The sequence below is a fragment of the Electrona antarctica genome (genome assembly GCF_951216825.1).
Source record: "Electrona antarctica genome assembly, chromosome: 21".
NCBI lineage: Eukaryota > Metazoa > Chordata > Actinopteri > Myctophiformes > Myctophidae > Electrona > Electrona antarctica.
In genome coordinates, this window is record NC_136802.1 from 13206965 (window position 1) to 13231097 (window position 24133).

Sequence of the window (24133 nt, forward strand, 5' to 3'; positions counted from 1 at the left end):
TGTGAAAAGCCTATACTCTGGTTTTATATGAAATATATTGTTTGATTGTTGCTCTATTTTCACGCCATTACTATTTTCAATATTCTAGGGTGTGATGAATTATTGTAGAAGTAGTATTGTGTAATAACGTGGTTATTAACATTACAATATTCTCCTGTGTATTCCTATGGATGAATCAGTCTGACAATCCTTGTCCGGATTTCGTTTTTTTTAAATCTCCCATTTGATAAAATGGGCTTATTACAGTCATCATCATCATCCTTCGAGTGCCCTCGAGATCTGCGACACAAGCTGCTTCCACTGGGCTCTGTTGCTCATTGCCACACCAACTTCATTCGCATCTGGAAATGTGAGTGGTCTTGTTCCTCTTGATGGGCAGGGTAGTCTCCACAGAAGAATATCCGAAATGACCTGGTCTTTTGCTCTGTGGCAGTGACCAGCAAAGCGGCGTCTTCTTTCTGCCACAACAACTGAGATGGGGGGGGTGCCTCCATAAATCTGAGCTTTAGTGAGATGGTCCTTCCATGAGAGGTTCTGGACACGCATGAGGAGTCTTGTGTATGTTCCGTCAAGACTATCCCGAAACTCCTTATTCATTGTCCATGTTTCGGCACCATAAAGAAGGATACTTTCCACACAGGCTTTGAACAGGTTGATCTTGGTATCTCTTGAGATGTCTGACTGCCATATAAGATGTAGCTTATTACAAGCACTCCAGGCCTGTCCTTTCCTTTTCAGGAAGTCCTTTCTGCTACTGACTACGTATGATCCAAGATATTTGAAATCCTCAGTTTCTTTGATGTCACTGCCGTCCATGGAGCGGATGGTTGGGTGAACAGAGTCTTCGTTCAGAAGCAGGCATTCTGTCTTTTTGGCATTGAGCAATAGACCAACTTTGGCTGCTGACACTTCTAGTGATGTTAAAAGCTCTTGAGCAGAGTTTGTGTTCAGCAAACAGTGCGATGTCATCCGCGTAGTCAAGGTCGGTCAGCCACTTCTGACTTTGACGACCAGATCTTCTGCCTATTGTGAGACCTCTGGAGGAGATGGTATCCATCGCTTGCCTAAGGACATAGTCAACGACAATGACAGTTATTAATACAGTTCATAATACACCAATCTAATGTGTTTTGATCAGGGTTTCTACTTGTATCTGCACTAAGACATGGTGCATACAGTAGCTTTCATTTTCAAATAGTTTCGACAGACTTGTTAGCTGAGAAAACAAACAGTATTATGTCAATGATGCGCCTCTCTTCCTTGTGATACATGGCAGGTGAAATCATGATTTTTCAATTTTGAGATTATGTGCTATTCTGTCAAACTAAAGCAAAATAAACATTCAACATACACATTTAGATGTTTATTTTAGTAGTTTATTTTAGCCAATGACAGCTCGTTTTGCTGGGTGAAAATCCACCCTCTCTATTTTCATGATTGGTTGCTGGTACAAAGGAAGTGACCATATTTGGATCAAACCGCAGTCAGCTCGACGTCTAGACCTTTCCAATGATATATGGCATGATATGTTGCCAAGTATTGGATGAGATATTTTGTCTCAAATTGTGGCTTCAAATAAAACGTTTTGGAATTTCACAATACAAATCTTTAAAGGCCGTTTTCTCAAAATGAGTTTTCCTCATACCTGGGACAAAGAATCTCCACATACACCAAACCTTCCAGTTATATTCATATCTATATCCTGCAGATATTTACAGAAGGGTTTGTTGATATATCATTCATAGCCTGATTTACATCACATTTTATTCCTAAAAACCAAATGGGAATCCGAAAATGGGTTTTTTATCTCTATTGACAGTATTTTTTTTATTTTTATGGAGTGATAATTAGAGATATCTAAAATCCCCTCTGTAATTTCCCTTGTCTCTAATATGTAAACAAAATGAAACAATAATTTTGGCTTTATCCGATCTTCAGATTTATCGTCCCGAAATGTGTGCAAATTAGCACATATAATGCCTAATTTGCATATTTAAACATATCATTTCAGAAAAATTGTAATACAAAAAATCATAGTCTTAATGTAAGTAATCAACTGGAGAACTTTCATTGTGATAGCTATTTAACCTTTTTTCCCTATTCAACTATAGCGTGTATTGTGTTTTGGTGTCTATATACTCTCTTTGCATTGTAATCCCTCATCCTCTTTTATTGTTTTGTTTTATCTTCACTGAACTTGAGAATGTGATAAAACCTGTGCATTGTTCGTGGGAGTGCTTTGCTTTTTGTGAACATAATGACTTTTCCCCCTTTTGTTTGCCTCTCTCACACAATAGAAGCACAAGCTGTCACATGCACTTACTGCACTGTCTAGAGAGAGAGAAAGAGGGGGGGGGGGGGGGCGAGAGAGAGTGAATGGGTGAGAGAGAATATTGTCCCCTCTTTATATTAGTGTTGTTTTGTCACTAACCACGTGATCCCTACTGCCCCCTACTGTTCTGGGCATGTCATAATAGGCGGACATTCTGCAAACAAATAGTTGGTGGAAGTAATAGCCGAACATTTGGTGAAAACAGCAGATGTTATTGTAGACTGGCTATTTTTGTTATTTAATGTACAGTAAAACTATGTTAAATGCCATTAGACCGGGCACCCATAGACGTAACAATACCTTTCAATCGGGCGACTGTGGCTCAAGAGGTAGAGCAGGTCGTCCAATGATCCATGGGTCGGCGGTTCGAATCCCGGCTCCTCCTGTCTACATGTCGAAGTGTCCTTGGGCAAGACACTGAACCCCAAATTGCTCCCGATGTGCTGGTTGGTGCCTTGCATGGCTTCCGCCGCAATCGGTGTATGAATGTGTGTGTGAATGGGTGAATGTAATGCACAATCTATGTAAAGTGCCTTGGATAAAGGCGCTATATAAATGCACCATTTACCATTTACCAATCTGGGAACCCCCTTTGGGGTTGTTATGTACAGTATATAGCAACATACCTTTTTATTTCAGAACGTTTTTCCGAAAACGTGGGTCAGGATTTAGAAATGGGTTGTGTGTTAAGTGCAGTCTCATTTCCACCCTTTATCCTTCTTCCGGACACACTTCCATAGCCGTTGCTCTGTGCCGTAAATAGGAGTGTATTTTTCAACTTTATCATCCGGAATTGTCTTGGCGAATTGCAGCCCCTCAATTAATCAAGTGTAGACAAACCTCCCCCTCTGATATTAAGTATCCTCCACTGAAACGAGAGAGAGAGTCGATCGTGCGCACACACTCACAACACACACACACACACACACACACACACACACACACACACCATCACCCTAGAAGTAAACGACAACTGTATATTGCATTCTGTCCGTGATCTCTTTTGTTTTATATTTTACAGCTTCGACAAAGAATTTGTGTGTGTGTGTGTGTGTGTGTGTGTGTGTGTGTGTGTGTGTGTGTGTGTGTGTGTGTGTGTGTGTGTGTGTGTGTGTGTGTGTGTGTGTGTGTGTGTGTGTGTGTGTGTGTGTGTGTGTGTGTGTGTGTGTGTGTGTGTGTGTGTGTGTGTGTGTGTGTGTGTGTGTTGGGAGTTCTGGGATGGTTGGAAAAAAAAACATGATAAAACAGTGAGAGAATAGCGAGAAATTAATTATGCCCGAGTGGGCGTGTGATGACAGGAGGCATTTGGAAGTGTTTAATCAAACTCATAATGCCTTCACAGCAGCCAAAACAAGTTGGCGGGGAGCATATTAATGGGTCGCCAGGTAAGGGCAGTTTTATCCCCCACACATCCACAACTACTGTAGGTTGCATGTAATGTAATGGCTGTTGCCTGTGGGGGGGAACATTGAGGCTGATGGAATTGATCTAGCATCAATTTCATTGACGTCCTGCCTGCAGGGCGCACACACATACATAGTGACATCATGCATTTTGCATGATACTATACATTATATTATAATAATGTATTTCACCTACCTCATGTTAAGGTATAAGCACTACTGGACCTTAATAGCAGGTAAGTTAAATAGAGAATTGATTTATGAATGAATGGCATTTTTATAGCGCTTTTCCAAGTGCTCAAAGCGCTTTTCATTCATTCATACATTGGGAGGTGAAGCGGCGAACAGTCGACACCAGCATCCTCACTTCCCACATTCACACACCTATGTTGGTGAGCTGAGCTCACACCGACCGACTCATTGGAGGCAATGTAGGGTTCAGTGTCTTGCCCAAGGACACTTCGACATGTGCCTGGCATGCACAGACATTTAGAGGGCTCAAGTGAAAAAAGAGCACCTTGTGCAGCACGTGGAACCGGCCGGTTGCCTTAATAGTGTGAGATTTATAGATTTAAAAAAAAAAGCTATTTATCAAGCATTGATCAATGTCAGCATGGTCCATGTTTTTTTTCTTTTCAAAAGGGCACATTGCTGTCCAGAGGGCAAAGGGCAGGTGCTCTAGCACCACCTAGTGTATCTGTGCACGACACTAACGGGAGGAGTCGTGATCGAACCGCCGACCCACGGATCATTGGACGACCTGCTCTCCTGAGACACAGCCGCCCCAATTAAAAATATATATATATTTTTCCTAAATGGATTAGTTACACAACAATACATCTGCTAATTCCAGATTCTTCCCCAGGTCATCCTCATCTCTGTTTTATGCCGTATGAAGCACTTTGGGTCAACATTGTTATTTTAAAATAATGTAGTATATATATAAATATAGGTGACCTGCATTACACACAAGCATTTGTAAATTAAACCAGGTCCTAACATGGCACAGTATGCCTATACCGTCTAATAGAAAAACTGTCAATGATTTTCTATTGCTCATCAGCTGCCACATTTACGATTCCATAAATACAAATTTGTCCGGAGTGTAATATTAACTAGGGGAGTTAAATTAGGGTTCCATTTGTACACTTTCAGAGTCTGTGTCCTTCATCCAGCATAAAGGTGAAACATGTTCCGCATAATAGTGAGATGCACGCTCTGATGTGGGACATTGGTATTCATATAATTATGTTCCTACTGTAGGTGGTCCTGCCTGCTCTCTTCGTGTGCCTGTCCCTCATCTTCTCACTGATCGTTCCTCCGTTCTCTGAATACCCAAGTTTGGAGATGCAGCCCTGGATGTATGGACTACCCCAAACCACCTTCATCAGGTGAGTCACTGAAGTGGACTGTGTCTGGATGTTGTACTGTAGTGCATTGATGGTGAAGGGAAGGACATGGCCACTTTGGAATTGTATTCCAAAGTATTGTATTTTGTTTGTTTTGCATTTGGATATTGCCCACGCCTGTGTAGCATTTGTCCCTATTTGCATGCCTGTCTACCCTGGAAGGAGATCCCTTCTCTTGTGATACTTCATTTTCTTCTTGGGAGTTTTGCCTCGCGTGATTCAGTGTCCAAGAACAGGGTTTTTTGTTAAAGTTGCAGTTCACACATCCAGACTTGGTCAGAAATATTAATGTTTGGTCAATGATGTATGTCCCTGTCAAGTATTCTCACCCAAATAGCATCTATAAAGGAGTTTTATAGCACATTGAACTTGGCTTTGTCTGTGTTCCAGGATCTATACAGTAATTATGCCATTATGCCACGCCTGCAGGAACGAACAACACCTCATGAATATGCTAATATGCCACGTCCTCGGAATCAGGATGTAGAATATGTAATTATTGTAAATATTGTAACCTAGTTTTGCCATAATGTTACAATGTAGGCAGTGATAGAATAAATGTTGTGTTCTGTGCAAACTTTAATAGAATAATAACAGCATGCGTGTGCGTCTGAAGAAGACTAGTGTATGTTGTTGCATTCGCCACTGACTGAACCTAAGGGAAAATTCAGCTGGGGTTTCTGCTAGGGGTGTGCTGAAATATCGATATGGCGATATATATCGATACGTCCTCCCGCGATAAATAATCGATATTGATTATTAAAATATCGATATAAAAAATAAAATAAAACCTTTTTTTTCCTCTTTTTTTTTTCAAACACTATTAATTTAGTGTTTGAGTGGTGCAACCACAATAGACAGCTATGTGTGTGTCCCTCCTTGTGTCCGAGCACGAAAATAGCATTTTTTCAGTTCCAAGAATTTTGTAGTTGCAGATATCGATATATCGTTGATGAAATTTCATACAATATATTGATATATCGCAAATATCGCAATATATTGAATATCGTGATATTATCGTTATCGAGGGCCTACTATCACGATATATATCGTATCGTGAGGTACCCATATCGTCCCACCCCTAGTTTCTGCACAATCACAGCCGATAATACATGCATACTCGCAAGCTGGGCATTATACTGTATTATATTGTTATAAAACTAGATGGTTTGGCAGAATCTAGTTACCGTTAAATTATATGCAGCGATCTGCCGACTAGATTCTTTCACCTGCTTCTGTTTAGTTCATGGTTTACTTCTTCTGCTTCCTACTTGTCCTGTCATGTGGGTGGGTCTGTTGTCCAATCAGAGGCTGAAACGGCCCGATACATTTTGCAGCGCATTGCAGGCACCGTGAGGCACACCGTGTATATTCAAGCCTTTGAGATGGATTTGATTGGCGTGTCCCTGAGGATGTGAACAAAGTACCTGAGTCACATGTCACGTCTCATACCTGCTTTCACAGAGAGGCAGTCATAACCCATTTAGGCCCGACATCGAAATTAAAAAAATGTCTTGCATGTTTCTATATCAGTGGTTCTCAATATTTCATGTCAAGGACCCCAAAAATTATATGTTAATTGCCCGCCGACCACCATCTGAAAATATGTTGTTCTTCAAAGATTTGAGGCACATTTTCACGATTTTTCTAAAATAGCAGATCTACAAGCTGTAGATCTGCTATTTTTCAATAGCTAAAGTATAACCTAATGCTTAAAACACCAAAAGGGGTTCCCGTCCAGAATTGGGGTAAACTGTGGGGGGCACTGGGGGCCAGTGGGGGTAAAAATCGACACGATGCTTTCAAGAAAAACAGATGACCTTCAAAAACATATTACGCAAAAAACATGATTTTGGGTTGAGTGTGGGTCCTTGTGGGCCTGTAAATGCTTGTGAGGGTAACGGAGATATAGGGCTATACAAATGATTTTAAATTTTGAGTCGTTTTTTTGAGCGGTGCCCATGATGATGATGATGTCACATGCATACCCTCTATATGTGTTCGAGCACGGAAAGCTGCAACACGGTAACTCTGTCATTTCTCGACCGTTTCGGATGCTGGAAGGCTCGCCGGAACAGGGTCGGCCCCCTGGGTGCGTTCCCGGGGGTCTGGATGTTCCGGGGACCCCCGCACAGGGTTTCTTTTACAGAGCACAGTACACTACAATACAGTACAGAGCACAGTACAGTAACTATAACAATACATGTATAGTTGCACTGCTCACTGATTATTATTTTTTTTGATAGAACCTGGAGCTGGCATTTCTGCCACAATGACATATTCTGGCATCATCTATGATGCAATTCATCCCCCTATTCTCAATCTCAACACCAGTGTGCTCAAAGTGGCAACATAATCACACCTCTTCTTTAACAACATAAGTGCTGCTGATTCCCACGTTTGGATTCTAATATGTATCATCTGTTATCTGTCTAAAACCATCAAAGCGCCACCTCTGCGTTGCGTTCACATTCATTTCTTGTAACATCAAGCTGTCATTGCCTTTTCCACTGGGCAGGTTTTCCCATTTCCCTTGGCAGCACAATCTAGAGATCCACTTTGTAGGTGTCACAAGATAATTAAACATACTGTTATGTGAAACTGGTTTATCTAAAGTAATCATCCTGGCACTTGGTAAAAGGAGGAGAATAGATCATTTTTTGTTATTTTTTTTTTCTTTCCCTTTTTTAATTTTTTCCTATATTTAACATCTTTTGACACACTCATTCTTGTTTCAGTAGAAATGTCGCAAAAAGTAAAGAAAAAATTACTTGGCCCAGACCAGCCCACCACAACCAGTGTGCAGATAGCATAAACTATACCGCCCGCTCCGTTGAGGCACACACAAACAAACAAGCCCTAATGCCACCACTTTTACAGAACAACACAAATGATACAAACCAGCAGACAACTACACAACCCTTTGTTGCTCTCACAAGAATGATGCTGGCAAAAGGATTCAAGATAGAATAGGGTTTATTTGTCACTCACTGATACAGGTACAGTGAAATTACCATGATGGCACTGGCAGAATGGCAGCACGCCCAGGCCTTTCCTGCATGGTGGCCTGCCTGTCAAAAAAATATAAAAAAATAGTTTATTTTTTAATATCATGGCGGCCCCCTACGGTCGCGGCCCACCGGGAATATTCCCGGTACGTCCTATGGCCAGTCCAGCCCTGTGCTACAGTAGGATCGCGTCAGCACAACCGTACTGTATCCAACTGCAGCGGTGACAGACATGTTGTATTGGATGTACTGTGCTGGGCTTATTGGTGTTCCATGGCAGTATGCTTATTCCACCCAGAGATCATTGCATTCTAATAGACTGATCTTACTGGCCGTTTCCAATATACTGGCTGGCCCTGTGGAAACCACAATCTTCCCTCAACTTATTTGGAAACTGAAAGTGCAGTAATGATTTGTGCGCGTGCGTGCGTGCGTGCGTGCGTGCGTGCGTGCGTGCGTGCGTGCGTGCGTGCGTGCGTGCGCGCAGTGATGACATTTCAAGTATAGATGCAGAAGTCATCAAAAAATTAGCTGGAACTCATCTTGTGTTACACAATTATGTGCCCACGTCCTTTATGGCTTTGACATTCCCCACGGTCAATTACCAAAACTGCCTTTTCCCTTGAGATACTTTAACACGATATTATTCCCTCATGATGGCGGAGCTAACTAGAGCGTTCTGCATCTGCACCTTACTAGTTGACTCAGTGAGCATCAGTGTACTGCATATACCTCGTTAATACCAATGACCCATTTTAGTTGAGTGGTTGAAGATACAGTATATAGTTTTGCAGTCAAGCGGGTTTTCGCCTCACAGTAGAACTACATGTATAACTGTGCCAATAACTTGGGGTCTGTGGCATACAGCCTTGTGGAAGTGAAGTGGAATTATTGGGACGCAGAATGGTCAGGAAAAATCACACCCGTGTGAACTGAGTGGTGCAACTCCCCTCTCCCCCTACCCCTCTCTCTCTCTCTCTCTCTCTCTCTCTCTCATTAGCAGGCAACAGTGCAGCACTATCTCTCTCTCTGTTTCTGGCACAACAGCGCCACTTTTGCCCCTACTGGTACTCATAGTAACATAGTCACACACATTAACACACACATTAGTCACATAGGCTAACATTGCTGTTCCTTGGAGTGGTTGCACCACTAAAAACCATGTGCTGATAGGTTACCACAGGTGGTAAACCCCAGAGTATGCAAGGTGCTCTTGAAAGTGAAGTCATAATAGACATTGTGGTACCACTTCCGATGAATTCCATGCTTATAAAGCATTATAATTATAGATACAGATAACACACACAGAAGTATACCGTATACTGGAATGCTTGTTACCGAGCAATTCATCCAATTAGTCCCCGTCCTGCGTCTTCATAGCTAACTGCACAAAGGGCAGTCTCAGGCTAGCGGTTTTCCCGGGGGAGAATGGATCTATCATTGTCCCTGGTTCTGAGCCTTCCCATAATCTCCAAGTGAAGGGGATTAGAGTGATTGTCCATAATAGCGTCCAACTTCCTCGCTGACCGCACCTTCAGTACCTCCTCCAGAATGATGCACCAAACATCGTCATTATTATAAGAAGAGACACGTTTACTTGTAGAGGATATACACAAGTGCCCTACAGGACTACATGCATTGCAGGAAGCTACATGAGTATACCTGTACACAACATAGCTTTTGATAAATACGTACATAAGGATGGAAGACACACGGCTACATAATAAGGCCCTGGGAAGAGGAAGTCATTATTCAAGGTGTTACAGAACGCAAGAGAGGCAACACTTCATTAATTATATTCAGATGTAAGTACTCTCTGATTAACATCACCCCCTCTACGTGTTTTAGAGATCTGTTGAATGCTCAAAACGAGCGTGTTGACACAGGATGCACTGGCTTCACGAAAGTGAACAAATTAACAAAATGCTTAGCAACAAATGATTTTGCATAATTGTGTTAGTTTTTCATACAGTATTGTAGATTTGCAGACGACATGAGAGAAGATGTACTGTAAGTCAGGGGTTCTCAACGTTTTTGGCCGGGGACCCCCGGAAATGCTTTGGCAATGTCTCGGGACCCCCGCCCCGCCCCCTCCCGACCCCCAATATAAATTGACTGCTACAATAACCTTAAACCATTTTGGGCGGGAACCCCTTTTGGTGTTTTAAGCATTGTTATAATTTAGCTATTGAAAAATAGCAGATCTACAAGCTCATAGCGCGCCACCGAGTGGCGCGCTACGAGCTTTTTTTTTTTTTTTCGCGACCCACGGGTTGAGAACCCCTGCTGTAAGTCATAGACTGATGTTGCATGTCTGAATAGTGACTGAGAAAGAAGAGAGCACAGCTCGTAGTCACGATGCCAACACATTTTTTTTTTCCCAACGTTTCGGCAACAAGTTGCCTTCTTCAGGGAATGAATAGTAAAAGGGCTTGTTCTTGTAGCCAACTACAGCCAAATACAAAGTTCACATTTTTTGAGCCTCTGGTTCAAAATCCTCCCAAGTGGTCAAAGTCCGCTTGAGTCTCAGAAATTGGGAAAAAGGAAGACGCTGTATAAAATGCCAACAACACTCTGTGTTTTTTACATCATCTTTCTGGCCATGTCCCGAGGAAACTTGTGTTTACTGGAGGTATTTACTGGTGGTATTTTCTTTGATACAGTATGCGTTGGTTTTCTATGAAGGCTTTTTTTGATCTAGTATCTACTTTATTCTTGACTGTGTGACTGTGCCTGAAGTAAGTGTTTTCTCATTCTCTTTTATATCGTGGAATTATTAAGAATTTAGACACACGTCAAAGTAGATTCACCATTTATTGCAACAAATGGTATACAGTTGAACTTGGCTCCGCGGGAGATATTCTCTGAATTTTGTCGAAGCAGCATGCTAAGCAAAAATCAGAGAGCAATAGCAAAACCCCTCATGGGTATACAAGAACAGCACATATCAAGACAGTTAATGAGATTAACTTGAATCATGCAAACTTGAAGCATACAACTTGAACCCATTTTACCGTTAAAGCCATTCATCGGATTAGAGCTATATCAACATTGAATTCTAGTTTACTTTATCAACATTGAATTCTAGGTTACTTTATCAATATTGAATTCTAGTTTACTTTATCAATATTGAATTCTAGTTTACTTTATCAATATTGAATTCTAGTTTACTTAGAGCCATGCACACGCAAATTCCAGTTCAACATTCAGTTTACACGTTTGAGTAATACGTAAGCAATATATTGACATATAATAATATTTAGCTTGCATTAGCAGACATCATTTCCCAAGTATTTCAGCCTATGTCAGACTCTTGAGCCTATGCCAGACTTTAGATCAAAAGGTGGAGGCTGGGGTGGAGGAGGCAAGCTTTGTCAACAGCCGCGGGCAGCAGTGCCTGTGGTCGAGGAAGCAGCTATAGTGAAGCAGAAAGCCATATTTACAGGAACGCCCTGCTAAGAGCGTGAGCTTGGATTGGAGTATGAATGAGTGACGTAATGATCAGCTGTGATGTGAATGAGAATAGAAACTGGCTGACAGCTGATTACAGCATACATAGGCATGCGACTCACGTGTCCCTGTATGAACGCAGTGCTTCATTTCCATAAATGGTTCTTTTTTTTTTGGTAAACTTTATTTTTACATTTCTTCACATGACACAAAACACACAGACATATACAACCCCCCCCTCCCCCTCCCCCCTAGAGGAGGGGGAGGGGGAGGGGGGAGGGGGGGGGTTGTAAAAAAAAAACAAAGTGGTGGGACAAAGCAGCGGACAATCATAGATCAAAAAGAGTCAAGACAGGGACATAGTCGGACACAGTCCGGATTACAGTTCACTGAAATGAAAAGTCCTCAACAAACTCCACAAAGGCACTCCAAGCCAGGACGTTTTTTTGGGCTCTGTCCACTCTATACCTGAGTTTTTCCAGAGGCAGGAATGATAGAACTTCTTTTAGCCATTGTTGAAAGGAAGGTGCCTTATCATAAGTGGTTCTTTTTGAGGGGCGCAAGCCCCTCCTATGCCCAGCTTTGAGTGTTTGTGTAAACAAACATCGAAGACAAAGGTGTGTAAACACAAACATTGAGACAAAAGTGAGGACGCAAATTGGCCAGAATGAGATGATGTATGATGATGTATGATAAGACCGCGCCTCACTTCACGCGACTGCATAGGCCTAAATAGCAATAGCAAAGATAGGCCTATGTACATTGGTATTCACTTTGACCATCATCCAGCATGTTCTGAATTCTCTGGTGTTCCATTTCTATCAGATAAACCTCATTAGTTCCATTTCTATTTCTGTGTATCATCTTTCATCATAGTGTTCATCTTCGAATGATAGTTTTGTTTCCCCCGAATGACTTAGTAATACAGCCATTGTTTAATGGCAAAACAGATGGCTGCACATAATCTATTTCTACATTGGAACCACGTCAGTTGCTCTCTCTGGTGGCCAGAGGAGTGACCATGTGACCTTCACGGACATGCTTCTATATGAGGCAGTGAACACCGTATTAATCCCAGTGGGCGACGGGTCCACAGCCATGGCAAAAGATAAATCATCATCATGGTCTTTATGAAACATGCTTGAAGTCGCTCACTACCATCACGATAAAGGGCAGAGTTTGTGTATTCAGTAATGTTTTCGGTAATGCGATTGAAATCGAGAACTGGCACACGTACAGTAGGGTTTCTTGGGTCTATGAGTTTAGTTTATTTGATCATCTTCACCAGTATCAATACAATCATTCATCAACATATTAAAGCTAACTTTTACATAGTTTACACAGGCGACTGTGGCTCAAGAGGTAGAGCAGGTCGTCCAATGATCCATGGATCGGCGGTTCGAATCCCGGCTCCTCCTGTCTACATGTCGAAGTGTCCTTGGGCAAGACACTGAATCCCAAATTGCTCCCGATGTGCTGGTTGGTACCTTGCATGGCTTCCGCTGCAATCGGTGTGTGAATGGGTGAATGTAATGCATCTATGTAAAGTGCCTTGGATAAAGGCGCTATATAAATGCACCATTTACCATTTATAGTTAAAGGTGATCAAAAGGAATAGGCTGAAGCTAAAAGCTTCTAGAGTGCCTATGTACAAAAAACATAATTTTAGTGGAGTACAATGACTGTGGTAATCAATCCAAACAGAGTAATTACAAGCCACTGAGGTGGTATCGACAGGTCTTACATATTACAGTATAGACCATAGTGTCTTGAACACACACATTACCTTTTAGGCGTGAAACCCTTTTGGTGTTTTAAGCATTGTTACAAGCTCATAGCGCGGCACCGAGTGCCGCGCTATGGAGCCACGGGAGGGAGAGGGCCTATAAGAGCCACATGTGGCTCTAGAGCCACAGGTTGCCTACCCCTGGTATAGACCATAGTGTCTTGAACACACACATTACCTTTTAGGCGTGAAACCCTTTTGGTGTTTTAAGCATTATGTTACAAGCTCATAGCGCGGCACCGAGTGCCGCGCTATGGAGCCACGGGAGGGAGAGGGCCTATAAGAGCCACATGTGGCTCTAGAGCCACAGGTTGCCTACCCCTGGTATAGACCATAGTGTCTTGAACACACACATTACCTTTTAGGCGTGAAACCCTTTTGGTGTTTTAAGCATTATGTTACAAGCTCATAGCGCGGCACCGAGTGCTACGAGCTTGTAGGTCTGCTATTTTTGAAAAATCGTGAAAATGTGTTGCAAATCTTTGAATATATATTCTTTCAGAGCCAACGTTTTTAACTCAAATCTTTGCTTCTGGGGGGTCCCTGGAACAACATATTTTCAAATGGGGGTCGGCGGCCTATTGCATACTGTATAATCTTGGGGGTCCTTGATATGAAAATGTTTGAGAACCACTGTCATAGAAACATACAGTTGGAGGCCATCGATATTGTCCTTTTCTTTTTGCTGAGGTTTGCGTGATCTGCGCAAAAGGACAGTTAACCCATTTTGGGCGGGAACCCCTTTTGGTGTTTTAAACATTGTTATAATTTAGCTATTGAAAAATAGCAGATCTACAAGCTCATAGCGCGCCACCGAGTGGCGCGCTACGAGCTTGTAGGTCTGCTATTTTTGAAAAATCGTGAAAATATTTATTTCAGAAAACTGGAGGATTTAGAAGGATTTAAAAAAAATTGAGGTCAGGCCTAAATGGGTCAAATGATAAGGGACAATATCGGTGGCACCCAACTGTAGGTTTTTCAGAAAACTGTCAGGATTTAGAAGACATTTGTAGAATCAGGTGTAAATGGGTTAAGTTAATGCAATAAGAAACATCAGGCACATACAGGTATATAGAGAATTCAGTTGCTGCGTCTTCAACCAAGTCTATGATTTTATCCTCATTCTTGATGACTGATCCCGATAGCACATTGCATCAGCATTGAGTTATCTGTCTGAAACGTATCGAGACTGATGCCCCAGCCTCCATATCTAATCTCCCTTCAGACCCCCTTGGATCTTCAGATGGATTTACATCTAATGATCATGTAATCCGCACTGATTCACTAAACCAAGCCCTCTGCGAAACAATCAATGCCATGACACGCGCGATAACCCACAATTACCATGTAGTGTCTGCAAATCTTAATGATTCAGTCAGTGACTCCAACTCCCAGAGTTCCTTTGGGTAGGCCATGGAGCCTGTCATAAAATATCCATTTGCTCTCGTACTCTCATCTATGTGGCCATACGTTACAATTGCAAGGGGGGGGGGGGGGGTCCTTATCAGGGAGACGGGAGAGAGGTATAAGGAGAAACTCTTCACATACTTTGGGTATGTCATATCCCTGAACGGGTATGGACTGTGTAATTTCCCTAAACGTAATAAATATCACACATAAGAAATGGGAGCTATATATATATATATATATATACACACACTGTATATATACCGGTATATATTTTTTTTCCCTACCTTCTTCTTCTTGCTGTGTGCTGTGTGTTTGTTGTGTCCGTCTTGCAGGGGATCACTACTGCACTCCCCCCCTAGTTCAAGGTTCAAGGTCCTTTATTATTTGTCTCCCGAGGAAGAAATTTGTCTTAGACAAAGGGCCCGCATGCAAGCGTAGCCCTTATGCCCATGTCGCCGCAGAGCAGCGCCAATACATCTTTCTTGCAACATCAAAAAAGAAAAACAAAGAAGAGGTGGGGGGATAGGGGGGGATGCATAGATGGGGGGGAGCAAGAAGACATCACATCACATTTCAAGTAAGATTGGTAGTACTTGGGCTGTGCAGGCACGTTTCTAGGTGGGGGTGGTGGGGGCTTGGTACATACCGTTAGTTCTCTGTACATACCGTTAGTTAGCTCTGGTCCATAGTATTAGGAGCTCTCTGGACCAGTGCTACATGTCCGTAAGCTTCCAGGCTTTCTGCAGACGACAGATCAAAGTATGCAGAGTACGGACGGGGAGGCCCCATGCATGTCCATACATAACGATTGGCCAAAGGTGTGAAATACATGGGAGAATCATGGGTGCTTATGTTTGTCATATCAAGCCTGCGGAAGAAAAAAAAAGACTGGGCAGGTTTTAAGTTACATTGATGGCTGTGAGGGATCGACTTTGAGACTAAGGTGTTTAAATACTTTTACAGCAAGGATGGACCTGAAAACCTGGAGGTGGATCGTGTGGTGGACTCCCTCGTAAACAACCCAGGCTTTGGGACTCGCTGCATGACTGCAGACCCCATACCGTAAGTATGATCCATTCCTTAGTGCACTAGTCTAGTGAATTGAAGCACAAAGGGACGTTGCCAAAACAACCCAGACAGGCACTTGTTTGTGCATGCCTAATATTCATGCTAAAACAATAGGCCTATCTCACAGCCCGCTTTCCACGCCCACTTCCGGTAAATAGTGGTGTCTTTAACATGAGCATTTACACGTTTTTTTCTCTGGAGAATCTAAGTACATTTTCTAATGTAAAAATGTGACAGACCAATATTATTATGAAGCAAACAAGATGGTAAATCAGGTCGAACAGATAGAACAAACCTTACCTTGAGAAAACAAAAGTTGTAGACTTCTTAAATTACCTCGGTTAACATGTAGTGTCTATGGAGTGACGTCACGCTATCACCACTAACCCCGAAAGGGGGCGTATTTAGGGGGGCGGGGAAATTCTGTGAGATAGGCTTATTGGCCCATTACTGTGTCTGCATTCGCATGCATACAGCTACTGTACACAGCGGTATAAGTGTGAACTGATTTGTGTGCATGCATTTGTATGCACACCTACAGTATGTATCGAAATTGTCAGGCATGTGCGTATGTCTATTTCTATTCCAATAAGCCTCAGCATGGACAGCTCCACTGATATCACTCAATCCAGTTTCAGCACAAACATGGAGACAAATTCGTTCTACGCTGTATTGCCACCAAAATGTGGAATGCCCTTCCAACACACATCAAAGAGTGATTCCCTCAAAATCGCCATAAAAGAGCACCTGCAATTTGTTTAATCCCAGAAATCCCCCCCCCCCCCCCCCCCCAACTATTTGTGTACATATAAGTTTAACCCCAGAATGTTTGTACATTCTGTACGTTCATTACTTCTACCGTTAATGATGTCTTATATTGTGTATTGCATGAACTGAATACCCAGGACCACAATTGAAACAATTAAGCCCCCAGGGGTTTGTGTTTGTGGTACTTTTTACAATCGTACCACTGAGTGCCCTGTTTACAATTATTGTTAATAAAGTATTCAATCAATCAAAAACAACAACCAATTTGCAGAACAACCCATGAAAGACAAGTACTGAAAGGAGCACTCGGTGTACGGTAATTATGTAATCCAATTTCTGAGAACAAATTTAATCAATGCTTACTGGATGCTCTGCTTGTTCCCCAGACCGTTATTGAATAGGCTGAATGATAATAGAAAAGGCTTTTCAAACATGGAAACCTAAACAAAAAGAAAATGCAATTTTTTTTAAGTGCAGAAGCTGTGGAGCGCTAATTCCCTGTGAGGTCCATTTTGTGTTTGAGTTCTTTCCCAGCACACACGTTCACACTGTTTACATGCAGTGCATGTCATTAAATTCCGGCCTAATACTCAAACATCCTTCAAATATTCATCACCCATGGCTCAAGACATTTACACTAGCAGTTGAGATGAAACCCCTCAAACATTTACTACATCACGTCTGATTTATTCACTGTAACTCAATACAAGAATGAGTGTTAGGTGACTGTAGGATTTGTGTTGTGTTCCATGGATACACAGTGGTAGGTGCTGTGGTGTGATTCTATATATTCACACAATAGACAGATATCTAGTACTAGTAATTTACCTACAGTGTAGAAGCCACGCTGTCATGTCTCATGAATGTGAACATGTTGAGGTGCCAGCCTGCCGTCTCATCACATCTTCCTTGGCGTGCGACACTATCAAAATGAGTGAAATTAGTTCTCAAGATAAGAGTGTGCCGAAATAACTCCAGGCCTCAAAGTCAAAGTCGTACGATTAGTCACAGACGTTACCGCAGTGAAATTTGTTCTCCGCATTTGACCCATCTCTTGGAACGGTGAGCCACAGCGTGCGCCACGCTCGGGAATCATTAGTTGATTTGACCCCCAATCCAACCCATTGATGCCGAGTGCCAAGCAGGGAGGCATTGGGTCCCATTTTTACAGTCTTTGGTATGACCCGACCGGGGATCGAACCCCGACCTCGCAGTTTCAGGGCGGACACTAGGCCACTGTCTGGTCAGTGGCCTTGTGTCTCCACCATCACCACTGTCATTTCCTCTTTCATATTGTTGTTTGTGTGTATGTTGTTTACTACATGCGTTTACTTCTGTACTACTTCTTAGCTTCGTCAAACAATCTTAATCCTCTCTGTCTTCCTGCAGCGACCTCCCATGTGTCTCCAGTCAGAATGATTGGTTTACCCCCCCCGTTGACCAGTCAATCAGTGACATCTTCCTGAATGGGAACTGGACCATGGCTAACCCTTCGCCTTCCTGCCAGTGCAGCACACCTAAGCGGACCATCATGTTACCTGACTGTCCTCCAGGTGCTGGAGGCCTCCCCCCACCTCAGGTTAGTGGCCACTTCTTGGAGAGCTGGAACTGGACAATACCCATGCACGTTACTAAGGGTTGGCAGGGGAGTCCGGTGGTCAGAGAGGCTTTCTTATTACTGTACGGTTATAGACAGCCAGGGTGAGCCAGTCGACCCCTGTCCGCCAAGTGCCTTTGATGACGAATTGAACCCTTGTCTGCATGCTTCTGGGGCCCTGATCCTGGCTGCATGGACCTGTGCCCTGATCCCTCTGGTGAAACGCAATTCTACCTGTGAGCTATAGATCTACTCTATACTGTATTCATACGGTGTATGGAATTCATCAAATAATTAAAGTTGTTATCTTCCCATTGACTGCCCCGAAAGCTGGTTTTGATACTTAACAGAAGGCTGCTGTACAGTCGGCATACATTTTCAATGTGAAAATTGATTAAAATGTACTAACGGCAAAGAATGCCATTTATATTTAATGGCCTCCATTTTAAACAAGCCTAGACAATATTATGTTCAAAAATAAATATGAGAATATAACAACTCACCCCTTTAAATTTCAACCTACAGCAGGTATCCATTTTGCATTTCCTCCTCCACTTCTCCGTATCCTCCTGACTAATGCTTCCTTTGAGGGAATCTATCTTGAACTGACTGCACATGACCCCTCTTTGAACCAGTTCTTGCATGCAGGGCCAGCACAGCGCTGAGCTTTCACGGTGCCTCAACTGGTGCTTCAAAACCTCCAGTAGGCCTGGGTTGGTTCGCCTACAGTTGGGTGCCACCGATATTGTCCCTTATCATTTGACCCATTTAGGCCTGACCTCAAAATTAAAAAAAAATCCTTCTAAATCCTCCAGTTTTCTGAAATAAATATTTTCACGATTTTTCAAAAATAGCAGACCTACAAGCTCGTAGCGCGCCACTCGGTGGCGCGCTATGAGCTTGTAGATCTGCTATTTTTCAATAGCTAAATTATAACATAATGTTTAAAACACCAAAAGGGGTTTTGCGCAGATCACGCAAACCTCAGCAAAAAGAAAAGGACAATATCGATGGCCTCCAACTGTACGTGGCTTCCTTCAGAAATCAATGGCGATGTTTTATAGTCCATTACCCTAACAACATACATGGCGAAACGCAACCATGGCGAATGCTGGAAGGACTCATCCCCAGGCGACATCTATCTATCCTGGCTGTAATCAATGGGGGTAGAGCCCCCCTCCTGCAACCCCCCGGTCACCAGCCTCCATATCTAAATCCATTGCACACCATTGAACAATGAGCATTTGATTTGGGTCTCGATGGATTGACCCAAGACCCAGCAACGTTTTATTGGATTGATTGCATTTGCTGTTTAATCAGGTTTCATATGATACAAGTCCAGGGGTAGGCAACCTTTATTATCAGAAGAGCCATTTTTGGCCCAAAAACGTATTACAATTCTATCTGGAGCCGCAAAATATGTTTGCTTTAATAAAGCAAACTTTAATTATTTGTGATTTTTCTGGTCTTTCAATATTACATTTTATTGTTTGCTAATTTCTCAAAGCATATCAAGTATACTGAATACATACTTCTATTCTTCTATTTTCCTTCATTAAATTTGATTCTTATTTGTATCTGGTGTATAGGTAACATTGTTTTGCAATATCAAAATGAAAGAATAACTACAAATTCAATAATAAATTATGATTAAATGTAAAAAAAGAAAAGAAAAAGAAAACCTCTTATTCCTTTTCATACTTCTTTGCCGTAGCAACTTGGAGCCACGGGAGAGGACCTATAATAGCCACATGTGGCTCTAGAGCCACAGGTTGCCTACCCCTGGCCTAGTCCATACCCGCGTCCGGGGATATGAGCACTCAAAGTATGTGCAGAGCTTAGGTTATGCGCTGGGCAGTGGGCACAGTATATCAGTGATTTTTCACAATTGGTTTGGTTTTGACAGTTTGGGTTTGTCCTTGAGCAATCTGGGAACCTATTAGGTAAACAAGAAAAACAAAATCCTTTTTCCCCCTTTGTTTTTGCCTCTAGGGGCACCGCCTTATATTTTGTGTATAGAGACAGGAACTCAGTCTGGGTGTTTCTGTGTTTATTCCTACTAACAACAGTACATGATTAGGGCAGTGGTGCTGGCAGATTACTGGCAGATTACGTGTGGCCCAAAGGCTCGCTGTTCGTTTTGGCTTAGACTGACAGTGAATCAGGCTTTTTTTGTATTAGTTAAATGGTGCATTTATATAGCACGCTTTACATAGATTGTGCATCACATTCACCCATTCACACACACATTCATACACCGATGCCGGAGGAAACCATGCAAGGCACCAACCTGCACATCGAGAGCAATTAGGTGTTAGGTGGTGTTAGGTGGTCACTCTACCCCTGAACCACTGCCGCCCCTTAGTTAACATCCATATCAAATCAACCAGACTGTAACATCCAGTAGTACACAATGTGGATTGACTTTGAGCATATCTTCAACAACCAAAAGCCCAACAAAGTTTTTAATCAAACCTCATTGTCCCATTGAGTCCACAGAGGAAATGGGGAGAGGCAGAAACCACTTTCTAATCAAATCCTTTGAAAAATCTGACGATGAAAGAATTAACAATGAAATTGAATTCCCTTCATTATCTCAATTTGACTTATGAAACTGCTAATGTGACATCATCTAAGAGAGAGTGATTAGATTCCATTTGATTGAGATATGTTTACATATCCTCATGTGCAGCTATAGATGTACATCTTTCCCACTATAAGAGAACCCCTATAGAGGTAGCCAGGCAGTCAGTCATGCCGCAGCTCCACAAACACCCAGCCAGGACCTGTGCTGCGTCGCTGATGTTGTGTTAGTGTCTCGCTGTGCTCTCCATCCAGTGACAGGGCCATATTTTTGGGCTATTTTAAAAGAGGAACATGGCCCGGTGTTGCTGTATGGGATCATTGTTGATGCAGTCAGACAATAAAAGTGACCTGCACATGTTTGATCATACCTGTTGACAGTGCTGTCAAGGTGTCCGCCATTTATTGCGGCGCTGCTCTTCACTGGGAGCATGCCAGGCCGTCACTGTCGTCCTTTCTCACTTTTCCTTTTTTTCTCCTTCCCTTTCGTCTCTTTTTTTCCCCAGCTTTTGTTAGGCGGCCTTTTTCTTTGCCTTTTTTTTTAAAACTTGTTGGCTTTCACTGTGGATCTATTTATGTCACTGCTACACCTCCTTAGCACTGAGTCATAATAACTACGTATATAAGCTTGTGTTTACAACACCTCAGTAGCTTTCATAAAGGTAATTGTTTTGTCCTGCTATCTGCAGGATGAAAGTCTAATGTACTGTACAGCAGTGCCAGACAATTTCCCCCGATATCCTTGTTTGTTTCATACAATTTCATACATAACTGCAGTAATAGATGTTAGTCGTCCAGTGATTCCCAGGTTTCTTTTCCAAGTGATAATTCATATTTAGAGTTCCATAGTTTGTAGTCCTGAAACCTGGATGTGAGTTTGCAGTGGGTTACCTCTCCACATTATGAATGAATGAATGAATTTTTACCATAGGGAAAATAAGGTAGCCTATGTACGCCTACACTGCCCTACAGTATGTGAGTTTCATGTTTTGTAAATAAATTGCACCCATTAATTTCATGAATTTTGAGCCAATTTACAGTATATTAATTTCCAGATTGTTAGACTTAATTTGTGAGTATTACAGTATATCGTTTTTTTTGTATGCATTACACATACCCATACATTCTAAAATATGAAAGTAGAGGGCAAGTGTGGGAACATTGTGAGCTTGTAGATATGTAGTTATTTTTGTATAATGTTGGATATATTGTTAATTGGCTGACTTGCATCAGTGGCTACATTATGCTCTGTCTTGACTCCACCACCTCCACCATTTCACCCACATTCGCTCTCCCATGTGGAGTTCATTTGAGTTCACTTCGGCTGAATTAGTCACCACCTACTCAGATTAACAATTGCTGCACACTCTGTACACTCTTCAATGCTTCCTTTTGCTCCCCCCCCCCCCCCCCCCAATACCTATGATTCATCAGCCCACCAGGACCCCTGTCCTCTCCGCTGTGACCCACCAGTGGGTGGTCAACCCTACAGTGTTATAAAACCACGGCACCATGTCTGTAAGGTCATGCGGTCTAAACACGAGACACACTCTCTGCTCGATCATCTTCAGATCACGGTCAATGGTGTGCGGTCTGAATAGATGTAACATTTTCACTAAACCCGATACCATCTCGCCCAGCTGGGGAGAAATGAATTTGTGGCGAGATTGGAGAGACACAGCTTGGACACGGAACGCATAAAGATGGATGTGACGCATAGCAAGACACATTGAGCACACACACACGCACATGCACATGCACACGCACACGCACACACACACACTCTCTCACATTCATCATCAGTGCTGCAATGCTTACCTGTAGCCCATCGTCCAGCAAAAGGAAGGATAAATTAATCTAAGTCCTAGGCACAGACCACCAACCGCAGCAACCAGGCACATTGTGAGAATATATTCCCTTTGACCTGAAAGCCTCCCCCCTGTTGAATAAATCATGGCACGGAGTGCTGGACCCATTCTAGTTTCTTCTTATCTTTCTCTCACTATCCTCTCCCAATATGCCCTTGAGAACCTACAGAAGATAGAATTAAATAAACAACACCCAGAGTCAAGTCACCGCGGGAGGTGGAGTGAGAGTGTGTTGTTGCCATGGATATGGCATGCAACAGTAAGCCCATTATCAATTCTCTGGTATTGACTCTCGTTAGCCGGCGATATTCAACCTTCACAGCTGAACAGGCCACATGCAGCGTGTGTGAGGTACTGTACAGTTGGAGGCCATCGATATTGTCCTTTTCTTTTTGCTGAGGTTTGCGTGATCTGCGCAAAAGGACAGTTAACCCATTTTGGGCGGGAACCCCTTTTGGTGTTTTAAACATTATAATTTAGCTATTGAAAAATAGCAGATCTACAAGCTCATAGCGCGCCACCGAGTGGCGCGCTACGAGCTTGTAGGTCTGCTATTTTTTAAAAATCGTGAAAATATAATTCAGAAAACTGGAGGATTTAGAAGGATTTTTAAAAATGTTGAGGTCAGGCCTAAATGGGTCAAATGATAAGGGACAATATCGGTGGCACCCAACTGTAGGTGCGGGATTGATAAATCCGCCACGTTTGCAGCGTGTATGGCGATTGATGTCTCTTTCAGTGGGAGACTGCATGGCCTAGCTAGAGCTTGTTTGCAAATGACTCCTTGGTCTAATATATCAGGGAATTGAAGCCAGGCATTGGTTTCTCGTTCAGTCATTAGCCCGAACAAATGTAGGTTTTCCGTTGAAAGACATTTATTATGCCATTGTCCTGATTTTAAAGCTGCCTGGATGTTGAATTTGGATTCTTTTTTGGTTTTCAGGTTTATTGCATGTTTATTGTAATCCTGACCTTCAGAGCTGCATGCTGTTGTTCTTCTTCTTTTTGGCTTTTCCCAATATTCCCAGTGTGATGACGGTGTCCTCTGTTTTTGTAGCATGCTGTGTCTAGCCTAGCTTTTAATTGGCTCTAAAATGAGAGGAAGCGATTAAGCCAGGGAATGGATTGAATTTAACAATTATAATACAAAGCTCATTTTATTTTTGACTCATGGTTTAATTTACAATCTATCGTTGCCTATAAAATGAAAGCTAAAATAATGTGCATGTCAGTGCCTTCCCATGGTTTCATGTCAGAGGATGAAAGAAAATATATATGTCGGAGAATACATGAATGAATTATGTCAGAGTAAAATATTGCTCTACAACCGGATTATTTATAACCCGACTCCGCCAGATTGCGGCAGTATTGAGTTCACAAGTTCACAAGGTCTCTCTCAAGCAGAAACGATGAACCTGATTCAGCGGGACAAAAATCTGATATCTTGTAGT

The 24133-nt window shown here is 42.4% G+C and overlaps 1 protein-coding gene across 1 annotated transcript in view; it reads left to right on the forward strand.

Annotated features, from left to right (window-relative positions):
* The window catches only part of LOC306914597 (phospholipid-transporting ATPase ABCA1), a 272775-nt gene that overhangs the window by 155003 nt on the left and 93639 nt on the right, over positions 1–24133 (forward strand). The window contains exons 31-33 of the mRNA XM_079491713.1: positions 4999–5126; positions 15762–15860; positions 18024–18213. Coding sequence (XP_079347839.1) covers positions 4999–5126; positions 15762–15860; positions 18024–18213 — 417 coding nt within the window. The remainder of the gene's footprint in view (positions 1–4998; positions 5127–15761; positions 15861–18023; positions 18214–24133) is intronic.